The sequence below is a fragment of the Ascidia mentula genome, chromosome 5, assembly GCF_947561715.1.
Source record: "Ascidia mentula chromosome 5, kaAscMent1.1, whole genome shotgun sequence".
Lineage (NCBI taxonomy): Eukaryota > Metazoa > Chordata > Ascidiacea > Phlebobranchia > Ascidiidae > Ascidia > Ascidia mentula.
In genome coordinates this window covers 199,027-210,446 of record NC_138570.1, presented here as the reverse complement: position 1 = coordinate 210,446, position 11,420 = coordinate 199,027, and the positions used below count along the sequence as shown (strand labels likewise).

The 11,420-nt window shown below is 43.8% G+C and overlaps 3 protein-coding genes across 3 annotated transcripts; 1 reads left to right on the top strand and 2 right to left on the bottom strand.

Moving 5' to 3' along the window:
- Window positions 1-147: 147 nt before the first annotated feature.
- LOC145902329 (stabilizer of axonemal microtubules 4-like) lies at window positions 148-3,125 on the top strand. Its single transcript, XM_082990262.1, has 9 exons — window positions 148-330; window positions 841-987; window positions 1,127-1,249; window positions 1,319-1,430; window positions 1,737-1,837; window positions 1,963-2,066; window positions 2,133-2,289; window positions 2,589-2,773; window positions 2,905-3,125. The coding sequence occupies exons 1-9, from the start codon at window positions 161-163 to the stop codon at window positions 3,123-3,125; spliced, it is 1,320 nt and encodes a 439-aa protein (XP_082846388.1). The 5' UTR covers window positions 148-160.
- A 202-nt stretch (window positions 3,126-3,327) lies between these two features.
- LOC145902339 (uncharacterized) lies at window positions 3,328-4,353 on the bottom strand. Its single transcript, XM_082990272.1, has 4 exons — window positions 4,255-4,353; window positions 3,866-4,048; window positions 3,607-3,772; window positions 3,328-3,505 (listed from the first exon to the last, which is right to left on the bottom strand). The coding sequence occupies exons 1-4, from the start codon at window positions 4,327-4,329 to the stop codon at window positions 3,333-3,335; spliced, it is 597 nt and encodes a 198-aa protein (XP_082846398.1). The 5' UTR covers window positions 4,330-4,353; the 3' UTR covers window positions 3,328-3,332.
- Window positions 4,354-5,139: 786 nt separating this feature from the next.
- Window positions 5,140-10,239, bottom strand: LOC145901727 (dermatan-sulfate epimerase-like protein). The gene is made up of 12 exons (XM_082989494.1): window positions 9,901-10,239; window positions 9,413-9,725; window positions 8,724-9,257; window positions 8,069-8,480; window positions 7,736-7,908; window positions 7,027-7,600; window positions 6,695-6,856; window positions 6,336-6,531; window positions 6,046-6,219; window positions 5,841-5,959; window positions 5,473-5,763; window positions 5,140-5,367 (listed from the first exon to the last, which is right to left on the bottom strand). Exons 1-12 carry the CDS (start codon window positions 10,237-10,239, stop codon window positions 5,220-5,222), a joined length of 3,435 nt encoding a protein of 1,144 aa, XP_082845620.1. The 3' UTR covers window positions 5,140-5,219.
- Between the last annotated feature and the right edge of the window lie 1,181 nt (window positions 10,240-11,420).

Sequence of the window (11,420 nt, the reverse complement as noted above, 5' to 3'; positions counted from 1 at the left end):
AAACTCAGATCTCATTTTTTGCTTTGTGAAAAATTGTAATTGTTGCGTCACATCTCATTGTTACATCACAAGTACTGATAACAGCTGTGCAAGTTTTAGGATGGAGGCAGCTGTGAGTTGTCTGCAGCAGTTCTAGAGTTCAGGCAACTTCTATAAGGAGATGTGTAAGTTGCGCACCGGCCCCCCGACTGCAGTTATCAGGTGCAGTAAAGGCGCCGAAGCCAATAAACTGCATTTTTATTCAACTTCTTATTCAACTTATTATGGCAAGGAGGGATTTGCACCAAGGGCCGCCAAACCAGTGGGCACTGGATACCTTGCAAATTTTAGGTAAAATCTGTTTAATTTTAGAAGTTCTACTGTATGTAAGCTTGACAGTAAGTAATGTAGATAAAAACAAACTATTTGGATATTTATGTGTTTGATATACTTACTGTTGATTTGTCTATATAATACTTTATATTATGCATTTTTCTGACATTAAATAGTATTCAGTTACCCTGCTAGACTAAGTTGAGAAGAAGTTTAAATCCACAATAAAACCACTAGAGATTGGCGTATAATGTATTAAAATCCAAACACAGCGATCTTCAAACAGCTCAGATCGATTTATTTAGAGAAAAATATATTTCGCCTAAAACGGCATCATCAGTTTCTCCATTTATGATACGGTGTGCGATCGACAGCCTGCCAGGGGCCTTTGGTTTTTTTGGATCCAGATTTGATTTACTAATCACTAGAGATTGGCGTTTAGATTTTCAGTTTATACAAAAACATATAATTTAAACAATATTGCAATAGTTCGGCTTCGCCGGAATATTTGAGTTTTTTTGTGGTTAGACCTGGACCAAGTTATTCTGCTGCTTTGGATAAACTGGACAATACAGCGGTCGGAGAGCTACTGAAAGATAATTATGACACTTCCTACTTTAAACAACATAAGCCTTATTACACAGGTTCAAACGGGACGGACAAACTGCCTTTAAAGTAAGAATTCAAGACAGGTTTTTATATTATGTGGGTTTTTATGTGTTGTACACTGATTTAGGTGAAAGCGACTTTAAAAGTGTTGAAATAACGACAAATAAATTGCTTGCACCATTCTTCAGCTAACACTTCCGTTTAGAATGATCCGCAACGGGTCAGGGTTCACGCAGCAAACCCCAATCACCTCCGCCGACACAAAATCCGTGCGTGACGCGAGGTTGATGACGTTCGATGACGCAATACATCGGCCATTATTACGAAGGTTCGCGTTATGTGTTGATGGTTTTGTGACGTAACATTGGATATTGAAGCATAAGGTTTCCTTTTACAGATTGCAGAACAAGAGTGTCGGCCATTTGGACCAGGGATCACTCGATCTTGTGACTGAAACTGATGTTTGTTACAAAGGCAAGCCTAGCAGAAGGATGAACACGCACTTAAAGGTAAGTTGTGTTGAAAGATGTTGTCACACTTAGTTGCAATGTTGGACTACGTCGAAACGTATCTAATCCCTTATTAAGATACAATTCTGTTCAGGTAGCAACTTGACATGAGGGAAAACCCACTTGGAAACAATATATGAGCTGTGCTACCGTTAAAGATTTAGTAAATGAGTTGTTCAACTTTGAACACATTCGTTTTGTTTAATTACCCTGCAAAGTCGGGGGCAAAGTTCACAGTGTTAGTAGGTTTGAATAGGGATCCGAATGATTTTGGTTAAGAAGTGCTTTTAACACATGTGATTATAGGATGTGGGTTGTATGGAACCATCAGGCTTCACCCACTATCACCACTTCGATCCAGTGCAGTATTTGCACAGGGCGCCGTATGGTGGCGAACTTTCAAACAGGTAACCTTGGTGTTTTTATGGCGAAACTTTACCTCACCCACAACCATGACCTGCGTGGAAACAAAAGGATTCCGACAAAAATATTTAATTCTTTCTTCTTCAAGTTTCGTGTTTAAACTTTCCAGACCGACTGAACGAAGCGAACATCAGGATAATTTTGTGAGGTGGCCAACTCTCACAGGGTCAGAGTTGAACCGGGGAATCTGCGGAAGGGCTCAGAGAGATAACGGTAAGATGGAAACAAGGATTCCAAGGTTGGAGTCTCGCAAGAAAACACGCAGAAATATTTTGACAGGTTACAGTTACGAAACCGCGCGGCCAAGATTCGTGAAACGCATTCCACAACAAGCCTTCACTACCGTTGCACAGGTGCCCCCTCCAGTGGCGAGACGCATTGTAAAAAGCGACCCCTGTGAGATGGTGAACATGGAGAGGGGACCTGACCATGCATCGTAAGATTGGGTTTTACTTGAGATTTTGGGGTAGTTTTCTTGCTGTTAGCACGACTTCGAAAACTCAGTTTATTTGTTAAAATAGTGTTGCCATACGTCATGGTTTTATAAAATTGACCACAGAGAGAGAACCCGGATTGTGATTGTGCTTCCTTTTATGGTAACCGCATGTCAAACCCCTGCTCTTAATACCGGTATAAGTGATCACATTATTCCCAGTTGTGTTGGTTTAGTGATGGAAACATCGCAAATGATTCACTTATAATATAACCTGTATAGCAACGTTGCGTTCCTTTCAGTTTGGCGAAAGCTTGGTTCCGCGGTGAGCAGCGGCCACGCGTTGGCGCTAGCGAGCTATTCAGGGTCGGTAACAAGGAATCTACTGGATTTTCTGCAAACAATGATCGTTACGTCACAATGACCGACGACAAAACGCGATTCACAACACATTATGACGTCAAGTACGGACAGAGCCTTCGCCAAGGTGTGGTTATGACATCACAATGTTTTCAAATTGCGCATTTTTTTCGATGGGTTCCACGTTTAATTGCTTCTAACGTCACAGCACTCTTGAACCCTGGTTGGATAAATTCCACTTTCTGTATTTACATTCAGTAAAATACCCCGGGAAAGCCCCTTGTGTTGACCCCAGCAAGCCTAGGAATGGTTTCACCAAAAGTACGTTGGTTCACTGCTACGGGGACGGAAAGAAGTTCGAGGAACGCGGGTTCGAATCCCACCACCCGCTCGTAGCAAAGGTGATCAAGGTGGGAAACCCTTGCTACGTCGACAACACAAAGAATCCCAAGCGGAGGGATCAACCTCTCTCGTTTTAGTTTATTTTTTCGTCTTTTATTAAATCCAGTGCTGTAGTACCTGTAAGTTTCTGTGTGATAACATCAGGACAAAATCGTGAGTTTGCAAATTAACTGCGTTCTGTGAAAGAACACTCCCCGCAAACCATCTGTAATTTCGAAAGCTTTCACACAAAATGTTTTTAAACTTTCGCGCACGCGGTCGAGCAACATAGTACGGCATGATCGTCACGGTTCGGTGAAATATCGGATGGCTTCCGCGTGCTGTGGGTAGTCATGCATGAGTTGGTCACGTGACGCCATCTCACTGTCGCTTCTGATCGAACCCGGGATCGCGAATGACGCCAGGAAAGCAAAACTGCTCGGTATCCTCAACCGCAAGGTGGCAGCAAACCATGTATCTGTGGAAATATTTGATGGCTCGCTATCGGTTAAAGTGCACGGACTCTAACAACTCTAGCCCAGAATAGACAGGGTTCGAATCCCAGTACAAAACAAATACCTGGGGGTATGACGAGAATCGATTCCGAATCCCTGCCTTTCCCTAGTACAGATTTGCGGAGTTCCCCACTTTCGCGATCAATGTAGTAAAATATGGTGGGACTTCCCCTCATAAAAGTGATGACAAGAGTTGGTTTTGCTTTGTGGAATGCCACGCTTGGGTGATTCTGCAAGGGGCGGAGGCTATTGTTTAACCCTCAATTATCTTCGGCATTAAAAATTTACAAAAATAAATCTTCCATCACAGGGAACCTGCTTACGTAATCTTGCATGTGCAGTCGAACCGCTCCATACTTTCTGACGTCATCAGAATTAAAGGGTTCCGGCAAATCGGAAGTGTTGGCGGGAGTTTCAAAAAATGGCGCGAAATATCCCCTTCTCGGCGTCTCAATGAAGTTGTATTTATGAAGCAAATATTCGACCTCAGATGAATCTGATTTCCCCTGAATGAACGTCGGAGTTGCGGAAAACACGCTTTGATTAGCGGCAGCATTTTTTATGCAAAATCCTCAATGTTTCGTCATTTAATTTTTTTAACCTTTACACCACGGTGTGGCCCAAATATATCCAGATAAATATCAAGCTTATTTCTGGACATGAAACTTTAATCAGTATTGCACAAATTTACTTCCAACATATTTTATATTACCTGATCCTTTGAAGCAACACCGGCGTCCGAAGCAGAAATACTCAAATACGCGAGCAACAGAGCGAGGGCAACCATCTTCACTGATGCCTAAACTTCTCTAGACAACAACAAACTGTAGGTTTCAGTTGAATTTGTGATAATCTCACAGCCCCGGGCAATAATATCTCAACATCTCCATGGAAACTTCAGGATTAAGCGAACGTGTTTGTAAATCAGTGTTCTTAACCTTTTTCACTTATTTCCCACTGCCAGATGGAATCTCTATTTCCCACTAATAATTCAAAGTAACTCTTTCACCTGTATAAATGAGCAATGGTTCACAATTACAATCAGGGTTTGCCAACCATCGTGTCATCTTTTAAACCGCATTCCGATCGGCAATCAGTTGGAAATAAGCGTACGTCACATAGTGAATACAGAATGTCGTATTTCTCTTACAACTACTTTCGCTTATTTCGGTGTAACAACCCTCCCCAAGGTTAAGAACCACTACATGGTCCAAACGTTCAATCATTTAAAACCCAAAAACTTTCGATATCATTCTGTCGTTAAGCCTTGAGTGTTTATTGCAAATATTTTTTCATCCACGTTGAATTTTTTGCTTCGGTTTTCCTTTAAGAATGTTTATCTCCGGTTTCCCTTTAACTCGAGGTGTTTCTTTTCGGCTGCAAGTTTAAGTTGGAGCCAGAACTGCTGGACCGAAGAATCCAGCCAAACTGGGTTGCACCAACATATAATATTGTATTGCGTTCATCAAGTGCAAAAAATTTAAGGTAAAATTTGTGGTTTATAAACAAGCTCTGTATAAAAATCACAACAATGCAACTTAAATTCCCCATGTTATTCTGCGTACAATGACGTAACAATGGATATTGACCTCCTCTGCCATCCTGTGGCCGATGATGGAAATTTGAAAAGTCACGCAGCAAAGCAGTGGTTCGAACCCCGATGAAGGTAAGTGCTGGTCACGTGTTATAACCCAATAAATTCATGGCATCCTCGCACACTCTGTTGATACCGCGAAGTGTTTTCTTATCGAACTTCCATTCGTTTATCGAGTTCGCGTTGAGTTTCGGCAGAAATCCATGTTGGAAATGTCCACTGTGTAACGTCCTACATAGAAACAAATGTGGTTAAGTTTGATTTTAGTTGAACAGGTCAACATCACAAACGTGCGCTCACTGGGATTCGAACCCGCACCCTGGCACGGTCACCAACCTTATAAGTCTGTTAATCTGTGGAACTGATATCGTCGTTCCTAATCTTTGCATGACGTCACGTGCAACACGCTCCGGTGACGTAATCAGATCTTCAAATCGGACAACTTGTCCAGAACGCGATGTGCGCAGAGTCATGGTGACGTCAGCACACCATATTCTTGCGAGACGTTCTGTGACGTCATTGCTTTTAGGGAGGGATTGGAGGAGTTTGTATTCGCGGGAAATCGAACCTCCGTCTTTGCATTGGGCGGTCTCGGTTTCTAGAATTCGAGTGAGGACTTCCCGTTGTCTGTGGGGGGAGGGTTATGAATTTATAAGGTCCAGTAGATTTACAGACAGGAATATATCGGATGAGATGAAACTTACTTCTCCTTCTGGTTTGAATCAAGATCTTGACGAACCAGAGAATATATCCAGTCACGTGGGTCCCGAACGATTATGACAAAACGATGTCTGGTAGGCAGTAGACCGTGAAGCCACGTGATCTGAGGTTAAAGTAGGTCATTCACTCGCATGTTATTAGCTACAGAGTCTAAACTAAGCTATTCAGTTACGAAAAATATGCCTCAACCTTTGAGTTCCAAAATCCTCCGTACAGGTTCACCGCAAACGAAGGGGCTTTCCCTAACTTGCGATATTTGGTCTGCAAATGCCGAACGCGCGGATTCGATTCGGGAAGATTGTTCAAGAAAAGTGTCGGTTCTTTTCCGAGCGAGTTGAACCAACCGGCGGTGGTCGGGTGGAGCTGTGGTGGGAATTACAAACTTTCATGTTTCCACGGTAACTCTGCCGTGGTGGTTGTAACGTGGACAAAAGTAAACACAACTAACATCCCTTCGTACGATGTTAACCGAACCTCACCTCCTGCTCCGACGAAGCCCAGAAACATGGATCAATTCTTCCCGCATCCTCATCCTTCACTGGAGGAGCAACATCTTCTGTGCTGAAGAAGAGGAAGTCTGTTGAATTCTCGAACATACTCCCGATGAATTCTCCTCCAGATCCCGGAAGCGAGATGATGTAAACGATGGGAGGAAGAGACGGATAAACCGAATCCCTGTAGAGGATTACTGGATCAACGACTATGATAGGTTTATCCCCTATGGAGTGAAATGCTGAGTCATCACAAGTTGACTGACGTCATTTAAGGCATTCGAATCTTCGTGGAATTCGCAAATGTGGTTTCGTCAAATTTGTCAATAAATTGTTGGGATTCTTACACAGAATACGGGATGTCGCAAACCGATCTCAACCCGGCACTGATCCTTGATCTGAAGGAGGAGTAGAAAGCAACGGTGATGAGGAGGAAGATTGCTGTGATAAACTTCCTCTGACGTACAGGGGGAAGCACCGGAAATTTCCCCGGGGCAGAACATTTGAATCTGGAAGTGAATCAAGTGTTGTGGTGGTGGTAACCATGGTAACCTTACTAAGGTTTGCAAACCATGTTTTAATTGTTGTGAATTATAAGGATTTAATCGCTTGCTTCCACTGGTGGGAACACCTGGAATGGAATGCGGGAGAACCGGAAGCAAAATATTCTCCAACTTACTTGCAAAGATTTCCTCTCCTTGCTGAGTAAAACACGACAGCCGAGATCGACAACAACCCGAACATCATGTAGAACACACTGGACGGTTGTTGAACTTTGACCTCATACGTCGACACCAGACCTCGAACGACATCTTCCGGTTTTCCACACCTGTCATACTTCCAATCCGGCCGCTCGGGGGCGCCAAACACAATAGGCTTGTCCTTATTAACGGAGACGGTAGCGTACGCCCCGAACCCAAATAACTTCATTCTCGCTGCAAGATTCAGAATCAACGAAGCGAATCGGACTCGATACTTCTTTTCATTTGCGTTTATTTTTAATTCTGTGACGTCATCCCAGCCTGATGATGCAAATGCGAATGACGTCACCACGGTGTTTGGTCCATGAAGAAGGTAAGCGGCGTGTGTTGGTCCGGATTGGTTGAGGTCAAAGGTCATGTTCACGAAGTTTGTTGTTCGTGGTTTGGATTCCGTTGTTAGGACTTCGCTCTGTAGCGCCACATGTGGCGTTCCTCCGTCCTCCTGGAGGACGAGAAAGGAGTAATTCCCATCCGGATGTTGGATACTGGCTCCTGAAGGAAGACAGTGGGATTTGCTTAAAGATTTGTGATTTGTAACATTTAATGATGACGTCAGTAGTCGTGTTACGTGATTACAAAATACATTTGAAGAAATGCGAATGTTCATTGTCAACACATAAAAGTCACCTTTGAGTCCGAGATCGCGATGTTCGTGGAACTGATGAAGGATGTTGTGGAAGTTTACGCTCGTCTTCCTCATCCTGCTTCCCTCATGGAGGTGGATGCTGTCGAGCACCAGGAGGAGATCGGATCTGAGGAGGACGATTGATCTCTGGACACTCTTTAACATCAGAAAGGATCTAAAAAAACGATGCAATGTGAGGATGTGATTGGTCAGTTACCTGTCACGTGATAGAGAATTTAAGTATTTCTTAGGCCCACAGCCAAGGCGGTTGCATAATATCCGCGGCATGTTTCCAATTTTAACTTCGTAACAATTGCAGCCCACAATGCGCTTACGGATAAGCGTCGACCGCCTCCCCGGCGAAATGTGCCATCCCTCCGGACACAGACGTGGTGACCAACCTCCCACGGGGAACGGGGATCTTCTTGTATTCCAACCACCTCCTGCACCCCCCGGTTTGTCCCTGCCAGTAAGGTAGACATTCAGACTCGGGGTTGGGGTAGAACAGTGGAGGATTATCAAGATAAGCTTTCTTGTCTGAATAAAGTGCTTCAGTGATGAAGTAGCGTCCGTTCGGTGCGAAGACAAATGAGTTTTGATCTTGGTGTTCGTGGCCTCCGTTAAAGTTCGTCCAACCTTTCACATACGGGATCGCGAGTCCTCCTTGCATGACGTCAGCTACTGTTTCTCCGTTCAGTGAACCTGATTTCATTGAGAGAAACGTGGAACCTCCGACCAGCTCGGAACCTGTAGAAGTCATAGAGCTCGTTGGAATGCCCGACACCGACCCGACCAATCTGCAGCTCAACGTTGTAAAAATCAAGGACCAATGTACAGAGAAGTTTTCAGCAAAAATGTTACGAAAAGATTGAAAAAAACTTTACTCATTTCATGATATGATGCGAATTCATGACCGCCAAGTGTTGTCAGTAATTTATTGCATGAAAATCTTCATAGTTATTTGTTCCCACGTTAAATATTCTTGCTAACCTCTGGTGCCGACAGTGGCGACTCCCCAGTCCGATAACACATACAAATCGTTTCCGCTCGGGAGTTCGGGACGTCTCGGTTTGATCGAAGAGTTGAAGAAGATGAACTCCGTGTGGATGCAAGAAAACCTCTGGGCTGTGGACGCCGCGTACGGAGGTTGCGTTGTTCGGTGCGCCCTCACGCGGTCAGCCAACCAGTTGCCGTAACCGTTCTTCATCACAAACGAGTCCAGGAAAACTAGTTGGGATTCTGGCCCATGGAACCAGTTGTGGTTGGAGTCGGCCACACCGACGGTCCGTTGGAACCCGGGCAAAACGGTGGCGTAAAAGTACCAGAAGTGCGCCCGGAACCACGGGTGACTGCTGTGGTCGACGTTAAAGTGTCGACGTGCCAAAAAAGCGTATTCCGTCCAACCACGTGACGAGTAAGATCCGTATGCCACGCCTTCGTCACTTGAACCATCTATGACGTAAGAAAGGATGTCCAGTCCTTTCTCGAGAGCTTCTATCGCACCCTTGCGCCACCTAGTGGCTTCTGTGAAATATGGAAACTCCGTAATTTAGTAAATCTCAATTAGTTCATATTATCACTGAGCAAATATATATTTAAACTAAAACCTTAAAAAATAACAAATTGTATTTGAAACACAATTAACTGAATGTAGGTAAACATGATGGTTTGTTACTGACCAGGGTACCGCCCGTCTCTCTCCAGCAACATTGCCCCGAGTAGAATTGCGACAATGTTTGTGGGTGCGTGGTTATGGATGTGTTGCTTCGCCCAACCTGAAGGTTTCCTGAACCTCGCGTATAAAGTTGACGTGATCTCGTTTATCTTGTCAAGATAAACCAACCTCCGGTGGGAATCGAACCGGTGGTATAAGAAGTCAAGTGCGATGGCGAACCCGGCAAGGTTGTGTCCGACTGGGACGTCATCACGCCCACGGCTTGCGTCCACGTACCAGTCTCGGTAGGAAACAAAACGGTCCATACTGAGGGTTACCTGTGGGTTTATGACGTAAATAATCGTGTTTTGAAGCAAACTTCACCGTACGAAACAACGACTTTAAGTAAGATAATATTTTTTTCCTTCAAATTATTTAGCAATGGTGAGAGACAAAACTTTCGGTTTTTAATTTATTGGAAATTTTGTCGTTTCGCCTCCAGTGAAACCTCACCAGTTCAAAAGCCTTTTCATCGTTGGGGTAGAGAAGGCAGTAGAAGGCGTGGCCGTTTAGTCTGTTCCCGTACAACTCATTCCATTTGGATGAAAACACCTCGTACGATTCAGGAGGCATCAAATATTTGTGTTCCTTCAGTTCCTCCCCGGATATTTTAACTTGAAGTGCGATTTCTTTGTGCGTGGAATCCGCCTTCATTCGCAATTCATCGATTTCTTCGTAGTCGAAGAAAAGCATTGGGAATTTGTAATCTTCATTTTCTCCATCAGCTGCCTCCAAACACGAACAAATCCCAAAGATGAGGATCACAGTGAAACGTACAACAACTAAAGACATGGCTCTGTCGGAATAAGTTAAAGGGAAAGCAGAAGTTTAGTTTCTTACATACAACTATAAAACATTACAAGGTTAAAAAGGGCAAACTGGTGGGGCTTTCAATTTGCGCATCGAAGCGTAACCTGTGACGTAATCATCCGCACCTTCCAAATTCTTACGGGCATTCCAAAAATGAATTTAAGCAATAGAAAGAGTTTCTGTTCGCCTTTCACAAAAAAACATCGCGCGTAAGAATTGGTCTCCAGTCGCCTTTCAGACGAATACCTCCCAACATTAGGGACGTTCGCATTTCAAACATTCCATATTTTGCATCGGCGACGCAGGGAAGGCACCAAAGGCGTCTACAATCAGCCGATATTGACCTTAATCAGTGGCGACATGTTATAGAAATAACTTTGTACCTGTGCGAAGAGAGACATTTCACATAAAAAGGTCACCCTATAGGGGAGGTTATCGTGCACTGATAGTTCCTGTATGACAAACTGGTCGGGTTGTGGGTTTACGTCATTCAACCCTCAAGTCATCCGACGTTTCCTCGGGTCGGGGAGCTCGTTGGCGTCAATCATTCCCACGGTTTTTAGGATAAGTCGGTCATTCAGTGACAGGCTGTCCTGAATTGAAACGTTCGGCGATCGCATTGGGTCATGAATATTGAGTCGTTCTGTGGGTGGTTGGGAACGCAGGCGCAACATTGAAAACTCCTTTCGTGTTTAAACATTACTTGACAGTCAGTTGTAAGACACGGTACGACGGCGTATCTTCCAGAAAAGATTTGTAACTGCAGAATCTTCAGTTTAATCTCTACGTTGTAGTATTTTATTTTAGGCAGGCGTAACGTTGATTGGTATTAAGACTTCACTATAGTGTTGGTCATAGATGGGTTGCGGGAAACTGAGTGACAAAGTTCGGCTGAATTGAAATTGATTTCCGGAGGTTTAGCGTTCGACCTTTGTAAGGTCCAGAATTACGTTTCAGGAAATTTGCAAAATTCTAAACTTCATATATTCGTGTTGTTTTTATTTTACGTCAAATTGTTTATTTCTGTCTGAAACGCCAACGAGGCCGAGTTTTTTTATGTAAACGTTAACATTGAAATGCATTGTAGAGGTGCACAGCTAGTCGCCACCAGCCAACATGCACACCGTTTGACCGAGGGCGACTGCAGTGTAGAAAAACTTATT